Genomic DNA, 21448 nt, shown 5'->3' with positions numbered 1-21448 from the left:
ATAGTTTGTTTAAAAGTGATATTCAAACAATCCTTCAAAGAAAACTTAAAATTTACAGAATTTTATGATAATTTTTGTGGCCGCAATACATGAAGTTGTACATGTAGATATAGTTCTTTAAGAATTATGATAATACATGCCCTTTTAAATTTAGTCATCGAACTTAATTACTTACTCTTATTTTGATTCTGAATTTTTTTAACAAGTCATTTTTTTTTCTTTTTCTTTATATTGTTTTTTACTCCTTTCACGTGGTTTATGGTTTATCTTAACTTTTTTTTTTATCTTTATATCAATTTCACCATTTTAAATTTAATACTTATAATATTAAGATGTGTTGAGTCTTACCTTCAAAGTTTATTGTGAAGTTTGAGTAAATACTTTACATTTTCATTGATTTGATTCATTTAATAAAATGAATGTTTGTGGTCAAATGATATGATACTATTTATTGTACTTATGAAATAACCATATTTTGTTCTGTAAACTCAAATTTGAAAATGTTATAGAAGATTTTATAGCTGTATATTGTGTGTATAACTACAAAACTACATATATTTGATCATATAATCATTAAACTAATTTTTGAATGCTTAAATGATTAACTAAATTTCATAAACCACTATCAAATTAAAAAGTATATTTTTGAAGCTTTGATCTTATGAGAATTTAAATTTTAAATGTAAAATTTAATATAAAAATGTATAATATGAAAACTAAGGTGAATCATATGATAAGATAATAATGTCTTCGTAAGTATATTATTTATAATGGAAGATTTAATTGAAAATGTAAAACTACTTTCTAATATTGTGATAAGACGTAAGTGATCAAGTTTAAACACTTCATTGAAGATGAAATATTATGATATCATAATGTTTTGAAAACAATAAAAATAAAACAGCTTTGATATCGGAGTGTGTACAGCATCAATTATCACCCATACTTCTTATTATTACCATAATGTTCTGAAGAATGCTGTGTTATCACCATAGAGTCTTATTAATATTTTCTCTTGAAATAGTACATGTGCAAGAATTACCATGCACACTGTTAGACTTAACATGCTTAAACACAGCTTAATACTGTGATTAGCACAATCAACCACAATCACAGTTCCTCTGGCCAGTCAAATGATTTGTATCACCCCACCATAATCTTTCTTAGAAATTACGATGGTTTATGAAGCAGATGATAAGAATTTTTCTATTAACCCAATTCAAATTAGTTCTCTAAAATAATTAAAGGCTGATGCTTAGTCAAGTACTGAACATTTGAACTGAAAACTAAGAACCTTGGAAATCTATGATGATCAGATCCTCTGGTCTATTAAGAAATACATATAAAACAGAAACTAAGCTTAGAAGGAAGATAGAATGAGAGTCCTAGAACACAACCTACACATTACACCAAATCACAGATTACTGCCACCAACCTTATCCAATTCCTCACCACTTCTGGTAGACATACCCATTGAAGGATCAAATTGCTCTTGCCCAAGAAAAACAGTGCTAGGATGCTGGTATGATGACATACTTGACTCCAGTATCTGAAGTGGAAGCACCATGTCTGGCTTTGAATACGATCCGTCCATGTTTAGCCGTTGCTTTTTGGTTGATCTCTCCCCTTTAGGGCTGTCAGCAGGGGAACCAACATGGCAACCAGAATCTGGAGTCAATGGTTCATGGTGTGATGAAAAAGATTCAATTGAAAGACTCTTTGCTGGGACTCGGTCTTTGGCAGCCTTTTCCGGGTCGGGGGTAGACGGGTCGGTCTTATTATCCGGTTCTTGGCACACGTCCCCCGGAACCACAGCCACAACCCCACTCTCAGGTGCCTCTGAAAGAACCCCACTGAGCCGCTGTTGTTCTTCGATTATCTTTTTCAGGTATTTACCCTGGGCTTCTATCCGTAATTGTAGCTGTCTCTGCACCTGTTTCACATTAAAATACAGAATTACTAGCTTGGCATCTTAATTACAAATAGTTAATCAGTCTGTTTATTCTGTCTTCACTTTGTTCAAAAAATTATAAAGTTAAATTTTAGAACAGAAAAAACACAAATTTTAAACTCCATTTTCATATAGTGCAGAGCCACAGATGTCTCGATGTTTCATCATGAGACATACATACAGTTTGAATGGTACAACCAAGAACTAAGTTATTATATAACTAATTTGTGTAACTGGCATAAATCCATAGAGAAATCAATACCTCTCACATGATAAAGTGAAATAAATCATAAATTACAATCAGTTAATACTGTGAAGTCACCAGTTCAGCTGAAATAGGAAAATATACCTCCAATTGTTCATGTAATCGCTTCTGCACCTCCATTTGAAGCTTTAGAGCTTCAGTAATCTGCATCCCACTGCAAACAGATAAGCCAAAAAGTAAATTATTAATCCCTTATCATACCACCAATCATCAAACAATCAACAGGTGTTGGTTAAAGTGTTACATTATCCATTAAAGTTTATAAGGCATTGAATACAGAAAAATAGCTAAAACTTTGTGTTTTTTAACACTTGCAAATTTGATCGGGATGTGAAAGTATTACTGACGGTTAAAGCCTAGAAAAATGTGCTCTAGTGACCCACATTATTTTCTTTTTTAATTATAAGCCACCACCAACTCGTAGAAGTATAAATTCCCAAACGTGAGGGGGGAATAACAAACAGCAATACTCACGATGAACCATCGAGATTGGAAAGCACATCCCCAGTTTCTTTCTTGTCAGCCTTTTTCCCTTCTATCAACAAATTTAGAAGTTATCATACCAATCAAATCTAAAGTAGAAACCAGAGTAAAATGAATACTTAATTGACTAAAGGTAACAAAGAAAAAAAGCCTTCAACGTGATTTACACAAGTAGTTTAATTTACATAAGTCAGATATACATACCATCAGATGAGGAATCCGGTAAATATTTTGCTAGTCGGTACTTCTGTAAGAAACAGGGAAGAAAATGAAAAACCAATATTTACAGAGAATAATGGACATCAAGCTAAGAGGAACTTTAAGTGCACATTACCTGTAAATGGCTTTTGACATGGTATATGGTCAAGCCTTGTACACCCATAACTCTGAGGACACCTTTGGGTGTGGCACCTAGCAAAAAGGACAGTTAAATTTAAAACATTTTTATAAGGAATGTTAAAATCAATGCATAGAAGCTCGAAATACTCCTTAGCTAACAATAGGATATCTAACCAGCATAAGTATACATATATAAAATTGACGAGAAGTTGATGCATTTTATTTTATTATCCACTACATAACCTAGCCTTCTCATTTTACAGACTAAAGTCGTGTTTTAAGTTTGAGGGGAGCAGAAAAAAACAACTTTCAGATTCCAGTTAACCAAAAATGGAGGAGGAAATACTCACGATCTGGCCCTCCAAGTTGAGCCACAGCATCAACAAAGCGCTCATGTAATTCATGTGTCCACCGTAGACGTTGTTTTGAGGTGAGATTAGAGTTGTTGCTATGACTGTTTCCTCCATTGCCAGGATCCATCGCGCTGCCACCACAATCTATGTGCTGACCATGAACTAGTGAATTACCTCCAACTAAACTTGCACTAGGAACATTCTTTGAATGATACATTTGTCATTTATCTGAGAGCAAACAAATAAAAGTGAATATAATGTAATATGGAAATTAATTCAATCATCTTCAACTTGACAGCATATTGGAAGTGGTTTGTGAAAAACACAGGGAAGAATCAGACATGCAGGCAGACACATAAATTTACTGGTTCCACAGGAAAAGAGCAACCTTTTGAATTTTCTTAGTTCATAGTGTATACATTCCTTAAAGTACTTTAAAATTAGCATGTTCTGTCCCAATTCCTAATGTGAATCAATTCAATTCATATTTGGTTCTATCGTGAATTCACATTATGTAAGTCTCCCTCAATCAACTTTTCCGATTGTCATGAGCTAAATTTACACAATGAATCTTTTAAAACTCTCAACACAAATCTTAAAAATAATCCCTGACATCCAATGGACCATTTCATCAAAGTTGAATAGAATTTTCATTTATTTTATTGCAAAGGTCTTCATTACCTAAAGCCTCTCGATTTCTTTCTTCAGGTGAGTTCCCAGGAAAAAACTCGAGCCTCATGGAAAAGGCACTGTTTCATTATCTACAACACATAAAGACAAGTGATTCTTAGCCTAAAGTCATCTAATAACAAGGTAAAATTCTGTAGTGTTTGTATTTGATGAAAGCACTCGATAGAAACACAAAACGAATGAACTTATAAGTGATTTTTAGCCTTTATAAATTTATAAACTGTATCCATCAAATATCATCTAATTCTAATACAACTAAATCATCAACTGCAGTTTTGCAGAATAAATATCGATACTGCTTCAAACGAAGAGCAGATCAGAAAAAAATAAACCATCAAAATTTAAGGTGATCCTTCTTTCCCTAACATAGGTTAAACCCACCCAGAATGTTTGAGATGAAAAGCCAAGCACCCCATCTAACAAGGCTGATTTTTGCAGATGCTAGGAAATTGAAAGAGACATCATTCTTATTTGTATAGCGCTAAAAAATTACTATCATAATTGCTGCTTGCAAAAGAATTCATTAACCAGATGCAACCTAATAAAATCACCAAATTGGGACCCAGAGCTAAAAGTTGACTTATTTTCATCACGCTAACACCTTTGAATATCAATTAGCACAAACAAAATCGATGATTAGAAACATCATACATGGAATAGAACACCCCCAGGACTCTCACCAAAGCTGAAACAATTGTAACAAACCAACCAACCAACATTTAAAAAACACAAACCTACTCCTAGTAACTGGGGTTCTGGCCCCACATGAAGAAGAACCCAACAACTCTCAAATGAAAAAACTGCAAATTTTACACCTTTCCAGACCAACTCTTTGAAATGTTCCAAGCCCAAAACTTCAAAAGTGGGGCAATACAAAAATCAAAGTAAAAAAAAATGTAAAACGCGAACTTGAAGCCAAGGCATGGATAGTAGCATCATTAAGATGAAGCTCAAACCACAGAAACTTAAAGGGTCACCAAAAATGACAAAACAAAAAACACAAATGAAAGAAAACAAAGAAGCACAATCCTCAGAGACAGATACAGAGAGAAAGAGAGAGACGGAGAGAATACAAAGCTTGACTGAAAACTGAAATCCATAGAAGGAATAAAAGGGGGGAGAGAAATACATACTCAGATCTACAAAATCCAACGCATACAAATTTTCTCCCACTCCAATTTCGGAGCTGAGGAGTGTTGTGCTCTGCGTTTTTTTCTCTCTCTTCGTTTCTCTCTCTTCAAACACAGTGATGCCCTCCAATGAAATTAATCGTTTTTTTAGGGGGTTGCTATAGTAAATTATTAATCTTCTTATTATAATTATTAATTAAAAGAATGAAAAAAAAAGGAAACAAAACAAAAACTAAGATTAATGCCACGCGTTTTCTTTCTCACTTTACGCAATACTATTGATAGGAATAGTTTAATTACGATGGAGTTTTCAAACTCTAAAATTCTAATCAAGTTTCTGTGATATAATTAAGAGTTATTAACTTTCAATTAATGATTTTAAAATCATTCAAAACCACTTTTTACATTATCCAATTATCACTTAATGATAAATATGTGGTCGTGTTACAACTTTTTATAATAATTATTTTAAAATTTATATTAATTGATAATACGAAATCATTTATACTGCTGTCTATTAAATTTTATTTAATAATATTTTACAATGAAACTCTAATTCCTGGTTTATATGTATGAGTAAGATATATGTTTCATAAAAATACGATTCAAGAGAAATAGATTGTTAAAATTCATTCCTTAATAATAATGCATTGAAATATCGGTATTTATTAATAAATAAAAGTGATCCTTTAATGGCATAAAAAAATATTACATAAACTTTTGAAACATACAATTTTTTTAATTAAATTAGTATTTGGCACTTTTAATTTAGAGATTAGTTTAACGAACCCAATATTTATTTTCAATAGTAATTTTTGTTATTTTTTTATTTGTCTAAACTAATTTTCGTATTTTGAAAATTAATAAAATTAAATTAGAGTTTTGACCGTTGAACCTGCCAAAATTCCTTCATTCTTCAATTTGTCTATTCATTTTCAGGTTTTTGTCCACCGTTGACTATATGCCATTCTCAATGCTATTACTGGTTACTAGATGAATCAGAAACTTTATTAGTTTAAAAAAATAAAAAGAATAAACAAAATTATGATATATTTGGAATTTTTTTACAGCAAAGAAAAAATAATAAGAAACGTAAGAAACTGAGCTGTTTTGGACTGCTTGATAGGAAAAAAGCAAAAGAAAAATGTTTTAAATAAGTGAAAAAAAAAAAACTTCAAATTGACATAAGTATTCTTAACAAATGAATGATAATAAAAATAAATATTAATTTACTCAATTTATAATAAAATTTTATTTTACTATTGGTCTACTAAGCCCAAATTAGAAAATATAACTGAGATTTTTTTCCTCGGTTCTTTCTTTTTACTTAAACCAGTCGAAAACTGTTGTTTAAAAGAGGTTTCTAATATATTTGTATATTATGATTGTATTACCTATTTGATCTCTCTAAACAACTGGACTTTATCTTTTAGTTTTTATATTTAAAATTACTTTACTTTACTTATATATAATTTATTTTATTTTCTTAATGTTCTTAAATTTCAATCATAACTAAAAATAACATGTATGAGATTATTTATTGAGTTATTAGTGTTTGATATAATAATAAGTTGAAATACTTATAAAATATAAGATCATTTATATGAATATAATTATGATTTTTTTCAAATTTAATTTGTTACGAAATATTTTGAGTGATTATGATTTTTAAGTTTAATTAATTTTAGATTAATTTTATTTAATATTTATGATTTTTTTAACATTTATTTATTTTTCTATTTTATTATTAGTTTTACGTTATTTTCAGAGATGGAAAAAATATCCATACCTTTAAATTTCATGGATAAAATTGTAATGAATGTTAAATGAATACCAGATGTTCGTGATAATATATATGATTATTTAATTATTTGTTTTTTATGGAACGATACGGATATGATGATATCCGATCTGCAAATTCGTTATATATTAATTATTAAATTTTATTTATTTTTTTGTAAGTTTAAGCGATCAAAATAAATTTTATTAATGAAAAAATATCAATTATAGAATAATAATTTGAAATTTAACGTCATATAATTCTAATTTTTTATTTAGACAAATTATTTTGTAAAATTTTATTTTTTTAAAATTTATATCTTTACACAACTCAAATAAAATTACTTTCGAAAATAGTAAATTTATTTGTATTAATATTTTATTAAGTAATTTTATTTGAATTGTACTTAAATCTTACTTTTTAAACACATATTACATTTAAATATTTGTTTTCAAAATAATTTTATTTGAAATAAAAAATAAAATATAGAAGTATGAGCAAATATTCATGTACTCACTGGTATAAAAAAAAATTCGCAAATACCCTACAAATATATTATGGACAATTTTTTTGGATGGAACATATAACAAATTACACTGCTTATATCCGACCAAACCGGTTTTCATTTTTAATTATATTAAAAAAATTAATTTAAAATAAAATAAGTTAACATATAACTATGTACCTACGTTAATGCCATAATTATATTATATTAATTAATGAAATAGCTAAATTATCTTAAAATGTAATGTTAAGTGGTTAAAAAAATTTGAAATAAAATATAAAAAGGTATATTCTATTAAAAACTATGTTTTAGTCTATCATTATTAACAAGTCAAACATGTTTTTCAATCACTAAAAAACCTAGTAACAGACTAAAAGTGCTTGCTCTAAAAGACAGCAACATTTGATATTATGTTTTTTTTTTTTGGTCGTTATTCTTTTAATAACACTTTTTAAGGTTTTATGAATTGTCAAAAGATAAAAAATGCTCTTCACTGAAGATGTAATTAAAGTTCAATAAAAATATCCACTCATTATAATTTTAATATTAGTTTTCAATCATGAATCTACTCAATATTGTTCTTAATTAGTGCAACTTCTTTTTATTATTTAAAAATAGGAAAATAACAATATAAATATAATAGGACCAATAATGACGTGTTAGAGCAATTTAGATGGTTCTCATTATCTTTCCTACATTACATCAATGTTTATTCAACACTTTCATTAATTATTTCAAATGTCACTAATTCGTACCAATAATTATTTCAACTCTTCTTTTTTATAAACGCTTTTATTTTTTTAGAGAGATTCATAGAAAAATTTTAATAATAAATAAAAGGGTTAAATATGTTTTTGATACCTCAAGTTTCAGTGAATTTCGGAATTAGTCTCTCTTCAAAATTTTATACCAATTTAGTCATTCATTTCTAGAAATGCGTAAATTTAGTCATTCTTACCAAATTTTGTTAAGTTTATTTGATATTTTAAACGTATTTTATAATAATATTTGAGTTAACATTGAAGCTAAAATGTGTCAAACGATGTAAGCAATTCAAATATTTTTATGAAATGCGCTTGAAATGTCATATAAACTTAATAAAATTTGGTTAAAAAGACTAAATTCACGTATTTTTAAAGATGAATGACTAAATTTGTTAAAAATTTTGAAGAGAAACAAATTCCAAATTTTACTGAAACTTGAGGGATAAAAAACATATTTAACCCTAAATAAAATTCAAGTCAAAAAGACTAAATGACTATTCTTCAGAGAAAATTTTTTATAACTATGTTTTCTTATAAGAGGTGCAATTTTATTATTTCTACCTATTATAAGACTTAAAATTATACGATTCTATGACTTTTCATTTAACTAATTCATATGAGCACTAAATTTACATCATAAAATCTCAAAAAATATGTAGAAAAATAAACACAAAATTTAGATCCAACATAAAAACTTCAAAATTCGACATGGCAAAAACAATTCACAGTTTCTTACACCATTATTGCTAGCTTGTGCCATATGTGTACATTGCAACCAACCATGCACAAACACCCTTATATGAACTTGTTCGAACATATATACATCATATATGTCCTTTCCATGCATCACCTTTTCTATGTTCTAGACTTAAACACAGACAAATTTAAATACAATGAACTGAAGCAAAAGACATTTAGGAGACATAACAACCCAAAAAAACAAAAAGAAAGGGAGGAAATAACAAGAGAAAAGTATGTGTTAATTTGGTTTAGTTGATAAAGAGAATGGAGAAAAGAAGAAACATACCTGATAAGACATGGATATTGAAAACAAAGGAATAAGGTGTCTAGGTTTGATTCGTGAGTTTTATGTATAATGTGGGTGTTTGTGTGTGGCCATCATTTTTCTTTGTTGTGTTTGGAACTTTGTTTTTTGTTTTGTTGTTTTATTGGGATGATTGGTTAGTGTGAGAAGGTTTGATCCAAGTGGGTGAGGTTGAGTAGTGAAATAATGTAATAGTTAATGGTGCTTGTTGTGAACATGACAACAACAAGTAGCATTGTAATCAGCTAAGAGCGAATCTTTCTCGTAATATTCCCTTATACTTTCTTCTATTATTAACAATAACTATGAAACAAATTTAAATATTATATCACTTACAATTTTTAAGCACGGTCAATATTTAAAGAGATTACTATTCTGTTGATTTAAATTTAATTAAAAAAAAAATTTAAGAAAGAGACCAATTAAATAGTTTCTGAACGTTTCAAATAGGAAAAGAAAAAGTTTATAAAGAAAGAATGATAAATATTGTACTTAGAATTGTTAAAATGGTTGGAATTCGCAAACCAATCTGAATCATCATTTGTTTGGACTGAGTTGAATTAACTCATTAAATTATCAATCCGTAATAGATTGAGTCGTATTAAACCGAATCGAATTGTATTACCCGTTTTGATAACTCTAATTATAATATTAGCATTTAGAAATAGCCAAATGTGAAGATTACATGGCATTAAATTCTCGAAAGTTGAAGAAAACAACTGTGTGAAACAAGACATTGAACTCTCACTCCTCAATAACTGTTCTTGTATGATGTCATTGTTGTAAACGGAATTCCACTTAGACGGTCAAAGAGAGGTGGTGTTCATTGATGATATCAACTTTGATGCTATACCTAATCATGCAAACCCAGATCAATAATAACCCTCCACGTGTCTCACAAATGTGTATTTATTTCTTCGTATCATTTTTATATTCTCTTGTCATAGTACTAATCATATAATACCAATAATGTCTTTCTTTATACTCATCAAAATTTTAATTATCTTTAAAAATCTTCATTTCTTAAGTAATTTATTTATTCAACTTAATTTTTATTTTTATAAATTCTCCATTATATGACCGGCCATCAATGTATTCAATATCCTGACAAAGAGACTGAACATAGCAGTTAGCATCTGCAGCACTGAGTCTATGAAAAAATCAAGTTTTTTTTTTTTTTTTTGTTTCTTTTAAGAAACAACCGAATTTGAAAACTTGTCATGTTCCACCTACCACTTGCATGATACAGAAAGTTCAGCAAATGCAATTTGAGCTGCAATTTTCATTTCATTTGACTGATATGCCAAGACTATGCCCCTAACGAGTGCAATATAATATATTATTCAATGCTAGAGCCACATTACAAGACACGTAAAATCATAGAATACAACAAAAAGTCACATAGGAAGCAAATACAACTAATTTAAAACATGATTGGTGAGGAAAATGTTTTGTTCAGAGAGAAGCATGGGTTTTAAGTCAAACCAATTAAAAGTTTTCTTCTCATTCATTATCTCTAATGACCCTAATATTCATGGTTTAAAACAATGGTTGACAAGGATTCTGCAATTTAAATGTGGCTTTTGGGAATTCAACGGTTCTTTGAAGAGTTCAAAGAGTTTACTAAGGACTCCACTCCTATATTTGAAGGAGAGGAGATATACCCTTTATTCAGCATGATGCAATGAGCAATAAGGAATCCATAAAAGTCATTAAAGCACACAAATTTTGTATAGTCAGAGCTAGATTTTTGCAATGTTAAAAGCCAGAGAGAAGTTTGAATTTACAAAAGGGTAAAATTGATTCCACCTATGTCTCACTACTAACTTACAAGACATGAGTTCAAGTACCCGTAAAGAAAAAGGAATGAATGAAGCTGAAAGGAAGATCATGAGAAGATGAACCATCCCTACATGCCATACCTAGTTATTCCTTGAGGATGATTACCTTGAGCCACATTGATGGCCTGAGTTCTCATCTTAGCTTCACTCCAGATCAAAGGAGCTGCCATGGAGTCCATGCCTAGCATCCTTCTTTTGCCCCCACCAGGAGATCCTTCTAGAGTCAATCCTCCAGAACTTTCATGTGAGGTTAAACAACTTTCAGTTGAACAATCAGCCCTTTGGGGTGGTAGACTAGGTGCTATTTCTTCATCTGGAACATTCACTCCAGCCACCTCAGTTGATGGCAAGGAGTAAAATCCAAGAGGATCAACCAAAGTACCTCTTGGTGTTTTGCTTCCAATTGCTTGAAACTTTTGGCTGTCAGTGTCTATAACTGTGGCACCAATAAACTGATCAGCCAGCATCTTGCAAGCTCTTTCAAGCATTGCGATGTATCTCCTCTCTGCATCCTGCCGAATCTGCAAATGCTTCTCTGCCTGCAGAGTCATACTTGCTTCAATTATTACCAATGCAGCAAAAAGTTTGTGAAGCCATATTGGAAGCATGACTTTGCACTAGGAAAATGAAATTTACCTCCACTTGCAAATGTAACTTACTCTGCACTTCCATCTGTGCTCTCAATGCCTCCTTGATTTCGTACCCCCTAGGCATAAAATTAACCACTCCTTCAATTTGGTAACTCAAATCCACTGAGACATTTGCCAGAACAAAAATTCTTATTTGTGAATTAATGAAATTTCTTACTCGTTTGTGTCGGAAGTTGGCAGCTTTGGAGAAGTGTTCTCAGTGCCAGGGCTTTCTAAAAGATATGAACCTGATATTCCTTCCATAAAAGAAGTCAGTTTGAAGCCAAACAAAAAAACTTAAGTAAATTAGTGAAGTCCTGCAAAACATTTTTCCAGTTTAGGATGTTGTTTGCTGTGAAAAAAATTATAATCAATGTTCAAATTCAAGTAGTGGTTAATATGTTAAGCATAGATTAACTTGGTTGTCCAATTTTTAAAAATTAATCCAATTGCTTGCTAAATTGAAATTGTGCATGAAAGTTCCTCATCGTTCTGCATCAACAATATAACCTAAGTAGGTGACATAAGATTATGAAATTGATTCATACTCTGTACAGATTAAAAGTCCAGGTGGACACCCTATCTGTGGAAAGGGAAAAAAGAAAGACAGCTACAGAACACATTGGACAAGCATACTCAGAAGATGGGAACAAAATTGATCCAGAGAGGGGAATGGCAATCATACCATCTTTGCATCCTTCACCAACATCTTTCCCAGATTGCTTACCAAGCCTGTATTTCTGCAATTCAGAAAGAAAGGTTTCATTTTTGGCTCATAGCTTGAACTGGGCAGAGTGTGATTAAGAGAATTAAAGAGACCTGAAGATGACTCTTCAAATGAAACAGAGTCAAACCCTTGACATTCATGGTCCGCATGATTGCTTTTGGTGTAGCTTCTGCAGATAACATCCACAACCTAGTCAGGAAATGATATTGAGGATAATCTAAGCATGAAGACTTCAAGATAAGCAATGGAAAATAGGGTTAAAATTGAATGAGTACTTTGCAAACAAGTCAAGCCAGTTCCATTTCCAAACTTCAGCAGACAATGAAGGCAAATAAATTGAACTAATATAATTTCAACTTGGACAGCTAATGAATTCATAGAAAAGTGTCTTGCTTTGTTATAATGATTAAATGTAGAGAACATAAGCATGTGGTTTGGGTTGAGATGTAATATATCACAGGCAGTCACTAACAAATATATAAACTCACTTTACTCCAACAACATGATTGACCCAATAATGAATACAACATCATGCCACAAACCCAAATTGTCACCCCCGGTTGCACTTTGTCTTTGCAGTTACAACTTAGTACCTTTATAACCAAAGCTAGAAATTTGTCAGAATCTTATAGCAGAAAATGGCACTGAATGTGTACAAATACATGCACATGATAAAAACTCACAACCTATCTTCTTGTTCAAATCCGGAAACTAATAATAGCATCATTCTGGTCCCTCTCATAACAATAAAGTAACCTATCAGGAAATGAGAAAAAATTTAACATTTGTTTGTCTCATTTTGTTTCCTAAATAGCAATCTACAACAAGAGTGTTTATTATAAATTTTCACGACTAATAGCACCTGCACCATATAATGTGAATTGGGAACCATGCTAGCACGTTTTTGAGTACTTTTAGCAATGTCATGTTGTGTCTTAATGACTTTTGTCGTGTTTATGAAACACAACCTCATTATTGGCAATATTCACGGCGGTTTCCCTAATTCCCTAAAATAATAGAAGTACTTCTTGGTTGTTGGTGGCTCGATAGAACATGTAACATGGTGGCAAACAAAAAATGCTATAGTTACATAGCATATTATTGAGATAGCCCTAAAATAATAGAAGTACTTCTTGGTTGTTGGTGGCTCGATAGAACATGTAACATGGTGGCAAACAAAAAATGCTATAGTTACATAGCATATTATTGAGATAGCCGCATCAACAAGGGAAGTGAATGCAATTAAATTTAAAAAAAAATAATAATAAATCTGCATAATTTGGGAACTGTAGTAGTTCCAATACTTGATGAAGCAGGAAGGGGAACAAATTTGATCCGAAAGGTTAATACCACCTATTTGATCCTTCAAATATAAGTGATGTCAAATAGGTCCTCAGATGATAATTTTCTGTCAAATTCGGTCTCAATCATTTTTGAACTATTGATGTAAAAAAATTCATGTAACAATCAAATTGATTTTCCAAATCTTTTGAGGACCAAAATAGGGGTTTAATAAAATAAGTAATGAAAGTGATGGAAGAGTAAAAATCAAATTATTATAAAAAAACAGATCAACATTAACTAAATTCTTTAAGAGCTTAATAAAATAGTAGTTATTACAAACATAAACAACTTGCATTTATTTGTTAATAATAACATAGATAGAAGGAAAAGGAGAACAAGAACACAGACAGCTCCATACTGTCAAGGAGATTTTTTATACATAAATTCTTTTGTGGGTGTCAATGTACCTAAACTCCTTAATCATGCATCCCTTAGGTGAAGGTGGGTTTTGGACTTTAGTAAGGTTCAAACATGAAATCGGTTCCTCAAAGAATGGGACTGTTATGTTATGCCTTCATTGCAAATTGCAGCTCTTCAAGACACTACAATGGAACATTCTACCAAAAGTATTTAGGAGCAGCAAAGAGCCATTCAGCTCTGCTCTGCCAGTGAAGCAACTGTTACAGCAGCAACTGGTAGTAAGAAAATCTCTAAATTTAGCACTATAAAATCAATTTTAAGGAGTAATACCCAGTAATTCCAAAAGTATCCCTTCAATTATTTGAAAAGTGAGTATTAACTTTTACAATAACCAAACAAACCCAACGTTCTAAAAACAAGTAACTTATAATTTGATTCATTCTCTTGATAATCCAAACATAATGAGCTGCATTGTTCTTCAACTCTTACAATTAATGTATCTGTTAATGCTACATTTAAAGTGTAAGATCAGCACCTTTCACACCACTTTTCTTTGGCAACAGAAGTTCAACAAGGTTGACAAGTATTAACAAATTATCTTTTCTTTCATTCATAGTGAAGTATGTATATGGCAGTTTAACTTGGTTCCAATATCCAAACCTCTACTAGGTAATTCAGTTTGCAGAAATAAAATTAGTATGATCTTACAATATGGTTCCGTCATGTAAGGGAAACAGGGAGGGAATACGTAATGATAATTGATAACCCCCAAACCAAAAGACAAAAATATATTGTAATGTCTTATCGTATTCAAAAGGCTCAAAAACTCAAATGTGTCAACTAAATAGCTCAATGAAACTATGGAAGTAAACACAAAATGCTAGATCTAAATATTGAAAAAGCTTCAAAGCTATGTTCGGTAGCATAGATGTTCATCAATATGCCAACTTCATTGAACTAATACTGTCTATACATATAAATAGTTTCTAACTATACTTTATGGTGTCAGAAACTCAACGAGTTGCCATTTCTTAATATGAAGCGAAAATGGAAAATAGCCAATCTTTGTATCGCACAAGTGTCACGCATTTATATTTCAGCCACCATTTACAACACAAAGGTTGTAAATAATCATTACTTGCGCTGTTTCTTTTAGGCAAAGATACTGTCTCCTGCATCATTCAACAAAGCATCTAAAAGTGCAGGTAGCTCCACCACTGCCATTCTCCTGCTTGATTAATCCAAGTCAACCCATCCTTCAACTTCTTTCAACAAATTGAACAACGATCTCTTTTAAACACACAACTCCCTCCAATAAGTTTAAACTTTGTGGTCAAACTCAGAACCCATTAATTGACAATCTCATTCAAACAAAACAGTATCATGTTAAATTAAGCAGTTAAACAAACTAACACATGGCTACCAGTAATCTGCTCACGAAAGTATTCTCCACCTACATTGTTACAACAAGTTCTACTCGCCACAGTCCACATGCATCCCAGGCAAGACCAACAAATCTAGATAAACACCATTGATAATTCCAGCTCCAATTATGACAATTTACAACCGAGGCAGGAGTATAACAATAAACAAACTCCACAACACCAAAAATTCAAAACTTTATAAATAAATAAAAAAGTCCATTTTCCCTTGCTTCCAAATGCAAAGTCTCTCATTTCATTTCAAACAAAAACCTCAACGCATCACACGCGGCCAATACAAACACTCAAACAAATCCACCCCAAATAAAAAAAAATCTTTTTTTTTTTTGCAATTTCCACAAAAAGAAAATTGAACCAACTTAGACAAAGAAAGACTAAGAAGAGACTCACTACTTGCTCCCCCAAGCTGTGTGACGGCATCAACGAAGCGTTCGTGCAAGTCCTGAGTCCAACGAAGGCGAGGTTTGGGATCAGCAGTGAGAACGAGACAAGGGTCTCCCTTGTGAGAGTGAGAGAGGTTGGAAGCAGCAGCCTGCATGTCCTCCTGCTGCACAATCCCATCATGGGGGTGTATGAGCCTCGGGTACATCCTCCTTCAATGGGGGAACCCCAGAAGCCTCAGAGAGCAAAGATAGAAGCTTTTTCAGTGAAAGAAGGGACAGAGATCCGAGACAGGGTGAGTAGCCATCTGGGTATGGATGAAACTAAGAAAGGAACGAGCTTTGAGGTTGTTTGGGTGGCGAAAGATGATGATGAGGATGATGATGAATGAGATGAAAGTGAGAAAGCAAAAGGGAAAACTGAGTCTGACGCTGGCTCGCCTTTCCGGGATCTTGTCCCTTACTGGTCTTTTGAGTGAAGAAAAGGAAAGAGAAAAGAGAGAGAGTTTTTAAGGGTTATTGTCTGTGCCTGTGGGACTCTCTATCTCTCCATGCCAATATGTCTACATCCATTATTGCTGTCTCTCTCTCTCTCTTTCTGCTCATGTCACTCTCTTATTTTACACTCATTATTGTCCTCTTTTTTCACATTTATTTTCTTTTGGAAACAACTCTTCTAGGATCGTTGGTCACAAATGTGATCATTTTCTCAAGAAAGGTTATAACTTTAATTACCTCACTCTTTCTTTTTGAGTCATAGATGAAGAAAAATAAGAGAAGAAAGGAAAAGAAATTGATATGTGTTTGATTAACATGAAATAGAGTCAAATTAGAGACATAAAATTGTTTGTCTCCAAACAAAATAAATCATTACTCACTGTTGTGTCATACAATCAATTATGGAATATGATTTAATTGATTATATTTTTATAAAAGAACAAAAAAATAATAATACGAGTAAGAGATTTTTGCATTGTGTTTTATCTGTTCATTTCCATTACTTTCTTCACACTTTTGTCGAAGAAAATATTCCCTACATCCCCAAACAACAGTTTGTTTACATTTTTTCTATTTTCCAAGTACTTTTAGTTTTAGCCTTTTTTAAGCTATGTTTCTAATAATACTTTCATACAATTAAAAAAAAATAATAGGAAAGGATATAATGTAGTTAAAAGTTAATACTGTTGGCTTATTGTTTTCTCCTTTTTCAAAGAAAGCAATAAATATAATAATTTTTATAATTAAATAGTTATGAGATTTTTACTCTTCTTTATTTGTAATATTATAATATATGTGTGTGTGTGTAAAACAACTAAATCTTAAGTAAAAAGTAAAGGTATATTTAGTATAAAAGAAGTTAAGATTTTTAATTTTTAAAATAGTAATTAATTTTTAAAATAGTAATTAAATGAAAAAGTTAACAGAAATAAGGGAGTAATATGTATTAATTAAATATTTGTTCATAATTATTCTAACATTAAAAGACTCTTGTTATCATGTAGATGACATATTATTCACAGTCCAGTATTTTTCTTTTCTTTGACTTTTTTTTATCAATTCATCACTACCAAACCCATCAATTATTTATTTATTTTTTTTCCTTCTTTTAAGTCATGGCTACCAAACAATCTGTAAGTTGTTAGAGATTAATTTTAATTAATTTAATCTGGAAGTTGTAAGATTTTTTTTGTTTTTGGCAAGACTAGTCTCGGATGAGCGTTGACAAGTTGATTTAAAATAAGAAAATTAATTTCACAAAAACTAATTATAGTTAGTGTGATTTATATTTGCATGCTTGTATTAAAAAAATAATTTATTAATAAAGTTGGGTATAATTGTTCCTATCAAGCAACAGTTATCTAAATTTTAACTTCGAAACAGTTATGAATTTGAAATCAAATCATCTACTTTGACGGAAATTTGGCGAGCAAGTTCCAAGCATTTTAAACATGGAATTAAATACGTTATTATTATTTTTTTCTAGAATCATGTTAATTGCCATAATTAGGGAAAACAAAAGTCAAATTAAACAGACTTGGTTTATAGAAGTCATCGTATAATTAAGAATTCAATAGAAAAGTCATTGTATAATTAAGAATTCAACATGTTTTTAGCACATGAAAAGTTAGTAAGTTTGGTTTTGATTCCAATAAAAAAATTATTTTTCCTCTTCAAAATTTGAAATATGTTTCTAATCTTATAAAATATGTAACTTTTGGATTTTAGTTTGTACAAAAAAATTATTCTTCTAAACTTTCAAATGGGTGTAAAATTTTTGGTTCATTCTTTTACTCGCATATGTGCTAGTGATTGTACATTTATTTCAAGAAATCTAAAAAAATTATAGTTTATGATGGTGTTTTTTTATGGTCAACCTTCACTATCATTGGTTTTATTTATTTTTTCTTTTCTAAATTAGTTTTAGTGCATTATGAAGTTAAGGGTTAGTTATGTGGTTTGGTTTGTCCATTCTACAATGTAATGTTGTGTTGTATCTTTATTCTCTTTCTATCCTTATCCTTTCACGCGTAAAACATGGAAAATATAACCACACACATGCATTTACACAAATTATATGCTTTATTTATTTTTAAAATCAACTATTCAACTTTAATATTCTTAAATACCTTTTCTTGTTAATTTCAAACACGGCTTTGACCATTTTTAACTATTTTTATACTTTAATTTAAAATGTTCCCATATAATAATATAAATTGTCAATCATATGTGTACACAACACAACAAATTAAACTAAAATAGAAAATATTATTTCCAAACTAAATACGAAAAAAATATTAAACAAGTTATCACAGAAAACTAGCAGTGAACTTGACAAGATATCACTTTATTTTCAAGTAAAATGTTAAATTTAAGTTTTATACGATAAATAAAAGAATATTTTTTTTTCATATTCATCCAATATACTTAAATCAAATTTCTTTCACAAATAAAGAAATAGTTAGGAATTCAATCACAAATAAAAAAATAGGTAGGAATTCAAGTGTGAGTCTAAGTCTAAATTTTATATTGATTAAAAATGAGATAGTAAAGCACTATATAAGAATAAAATAATAAAAACTCATAAATTTATTATCTTAAGGTTTTTGGTTGAAAGTGATTTCAATGTTTTATATGGTTGGGTTCAGGTTTCATTGATATTGTATCTTTCCAATAAAACTTCCTCTTTTATACACCTAACAGAAGAGAAATCTTGAGTTGAAACTTTTTACGAATTTTATATTTTATGTTACTAATTTTTGAGATATGAAGAAATTAAATAATTCATATTCTAATTAAAACTCGGCTAAAAGTATATAAAATTAATTTACAAATGAACTTAAATGTCTTTATGATGCTTTATTTTAAAACTCATATTTGAAAACCAAAGGTTATTGGTATCTAAATAATGAATTTTTGAAAGGCGAGTGACGAAGGACCACTTCACTTGTGTTGTGTCAAAATGGAATGTAACTCTGTCTTATTCATCATTTGACCAAATTTCATAATTTTTTTATCATACTAATTTTCAATTTTCATAATTTAGTATATAGTAGTGTGTTGTTCATGGTTGCATGAACCTACCTTTTTATTTTTATTTATTTTTTGTTTAGTCAACTCCTCCCTTATTTTTTAACTGTATCCCTTTATATATAAGGGAAAAAACATTATATATATATATATATATATATATATATATATATATATTAATGCTTATTTCATTATTCAATGGGCAAAACAAAAATAATAGGTGGCACTTCGCATGAAAAAAAGAAAACAATAATTGAACTATAGAATTAGAAGACTTTGATAGCTAGGTCAAGTATAACGGTTAAATTATTTAAGTTAGTTGGCTTAATAAGTGCTTATAATTGGTAATATATTTTTATGAAAGAAAAAAACATTTTTGATTTGAATTATCAAATTACTATCTTTATAAATACTAACCTAAATTCCAAGATATTAAAACGTATAGTTTTCACTTGTTTTTTTTTTGTTCATTTGTTAGGTGGAAAAGAAAACTTTAGAAGAAAAGGAAAAATCCACCTGGAATCCATTTTTGATTTGCTAAGGTGAATCTTTAAAAATGATGTTGATGAAAACCATTGGTTCAAACTCAAATCAATTACCTAGTTGTCATATCAATTACGTGTTAACCAAATCAATGATTTAATGATGTTTTCAAAAGTTTTTCACCCAACGAAAAAGTAACCATCTTTATGGCCTACAGATAAAATGTAATCCTAAATAACTAAAGTTTCTAAATTCTTTTACTTATAACTCACATGACTTTGAAAAAGGATTTCTGTCTTTTCATGAGGTTGAGTTCATTCTGATAATTCACAATCAAATTTCTACACATCAATACAAATACGAGAGGAATAGGAGAGAACATTAAATAATAATAATAATAATAAAGAAACTCTAATTGTTAAAAAATACTACAAGTTTTGGTTAGATGGTTTTATATACAATTGTAAGAATCAATTAACTATCTTAAAAATAAAAAGAATTTAACGGAAAATCACAATATTTTTTTTTTCTACTTAAAAGAATAATGGTTTAAACTTGGATTCTTTTACCAGTAATTTAACACTTAAATTTTCAAATTTGGTGTAATTGTTGAGTTTTTTTAATAAATTTAAATATATTAGTCATTGTGGATAATTAGTTGTTGTAGATGATGAGTCATTGTGAGTAATTAATGTACTAATCATTGAAGTTTATAGTTAATAAGTTATACCTTTATAGTTGCTTTAAGTATAACAGTAAACAAATGTGAGTTTATAAATTATATTGTTCATTGTATGAAAACAACAACAAGATATGAATCAAGTTTTTTCATAATAAAGAATTGTTGATTATAAAGTGGTATCAAAAGTTAGCTAGCTTAAATGTCTGAATGAAAAAAAAAAAAAAAGAAAAAAAAAGAGTTTGAGAACTTTGGTGTTTGAAAAAAGAAAGAAAGAGAGCTATTTTTTTTTTATCAACAATGAATATATTTATATATAGTATAACACTAGGAGTGTTTTAATCCATATACAGAAAAATAAAGATATAATTAAACAACACTACTAAACACCTTAGAAAGGTTTAGCATAACATCTTTAATAAATGTCCCCCTTTACCTTTCCAAAAGAGTATTATATAGTCTTAGAAACTACCTATGTATACTACTTGCCAAAACAAAGTAGTCACATATTATAGTTAAAGTACAACAACCAGATTTACATCAAAATCTAGATGTTTCACTTGTGAGTTTGATGTAGATCAACCTGTAAAATTTGTCCTAATCGATTATTACTTTTGCCCCTCTAATTGATGCTTATGTGATGAACCTTTAGGGGAGTATGTTATTGCTTGACTGCAATTTTTTATTATTTGTATGTTGTAATTACACCATCCTTGTTGCATCTCATATT

At 29.9% G+C, this 21448-nt stretch overlaps 2 protein-coding genes across 5 annotated transcripts; both read right to left on the bottom strand.

Moving 5' to 3' along the window:
- Positions 1 to 1224: 1224 nt before the first annotated feature.
- On the bottom strand, positions 1225 to 5376 carry LOC114188710 (myb family transcription factor PHL7). 3 transcript variants are annotated; one of them, XM_028077329.1, is made up of 8 exons: positions 5215 to 5361; positions 4073 to 4152; positions 3389 to 3619; positions 3034 to 3110; positions 2904 to 2946; positions 2691 to 2751; positions 2301 to 2370; positions 1225 to 1933 (listed from the first exon to the last, which is right to left on the bottom strand). In XM_028077329.1, the coding sequence occupies exons 3-8, from the start codon at positions 3606 to 3608 to the stop codon at positions 1415 to 1417; spliced, it is 990 nt and encodes a 329-aa protein (XP_027933130.1). In that variant the 5' UTR covers positions 3609 to 3619; positions 4073 to 4152; positions 5215 to 5361; the 3' UTR covers positions 1225 to 1414. The 3 variants fall into 3 exon arrangements, with proteins under 3 accessions (XP_027933130.1, XP_027933129.1, XP_027933131.1); XM_028077328.1 differs by lacking the exon at positions 4073 to 4152 and having other exon boundaries at positions 5215 to 5376; XM_028077330.1 differs by lacking the exon at positions 4073 to 4152 and having other exon boundaries at positions 2691 to 2748; positions 5215 to 5376.
- Positions 5377 to 11002: 5626 nt separating this feature from the next.
- LOC114188711 (protein PHR1-LIKE 2-like) lies at positions 11003 to 16610 on the bottom strand. 2 transcript variants are annotated; one of them, XM_028077331.1, is made up of 6 exons: positions 16039 to 16610; positions 12595 to 12671; positions 12461 to 12515; positions 11954 to 12032; positions 11783 to 11852; positions 11003 to 11685 (listed from the first exon to the last, which is right to left on the bottom strand). In XM_028077331.1, the coding sequence occupies exons 1-6, from the start codon at positions 16235 to 16237 to the stop codon at positions 11215 to 11217; spliced, it is 951 nt and encodes a 316-aa protein (XP_027933132.1). In that variant the 5' UTR covers positions 16238 to 16610; the 3' UTR covers positions 11003 to 11214. The 2 variants fall into 2 exon arrangements, with proteins under 2 accessions (XP_027933132.1, XP_027933133.1); XM_028077332.1 differs by having other exon boundaries at positions 11954 to 12023.
- Positions 16611 to 21448: the final 4838 nt, after the last annotated feature.

This window comes from Vigna unguiculata, chromosome 6, assembly GCF_004118075.2.
Source record: "Vigna unguiculata cultivar IT97K-499-35 chromosome 6, ASM411807v1, whole genome shotgun sequence".
Taxonomy (NCBI): domain Eukaryota; kingdom Viridiplantae; phylum Streptophyta; class Magnoliopsida; order Fabales; family Fabaceae; genus Vigna; species Vigna unguiculata.
This window is presented reverse-complemented; position numbering and strand designations above follow the sequence as displayed.

Excerpts from the sequence above, each read along its gene's own strand:
- LOC114188710 (XM_028077328.1), bottom strand. The coding sequence starts at position 3,608 with ATGTATCATTCAAAGAATGTTCCTAGTGCAAGTTTAGTTGGAGGTAAT. Across the intron at positions 3,111-3,388 it reads TCAACTTGGAGGGCCAGATC|GTGCCACACCCAAAGGTGTC; the intron begins GTGAGTATTTCC and ends CCTTTTTGCTAG. Across the intron at positions 2,752-2,903 it reads ACCGGATTCCTCATCTGATG|AAGGGAAAAAGGCTGACAAG; the intron begins GTATGTATATCT and ends ATTTGTTGATAG.
- LOC114188711 (XM_028077331.1), bottom strand. The coding sequence starts at position 16,237 with ATGTACCCGAGGCTCATACACCCCCATGATGGGATTGTGCAGCAGGAG. Across the intron at positions 12,516-12,594 it reads ATTTGAAGAGTCATCTTCAG|AAATACAGGCTTGGTAAGCA; the intron begins GTCTCTTTAATT and ends TCTGAATTGCAG. Across the intron at positions 12,033-12,460 it reads TGGTGAAGGATGCAAAGATG|GAATATCAGGTTCATATCTT; the intron begins GTATGATTGCCA and ends CTTTTATGGAAG.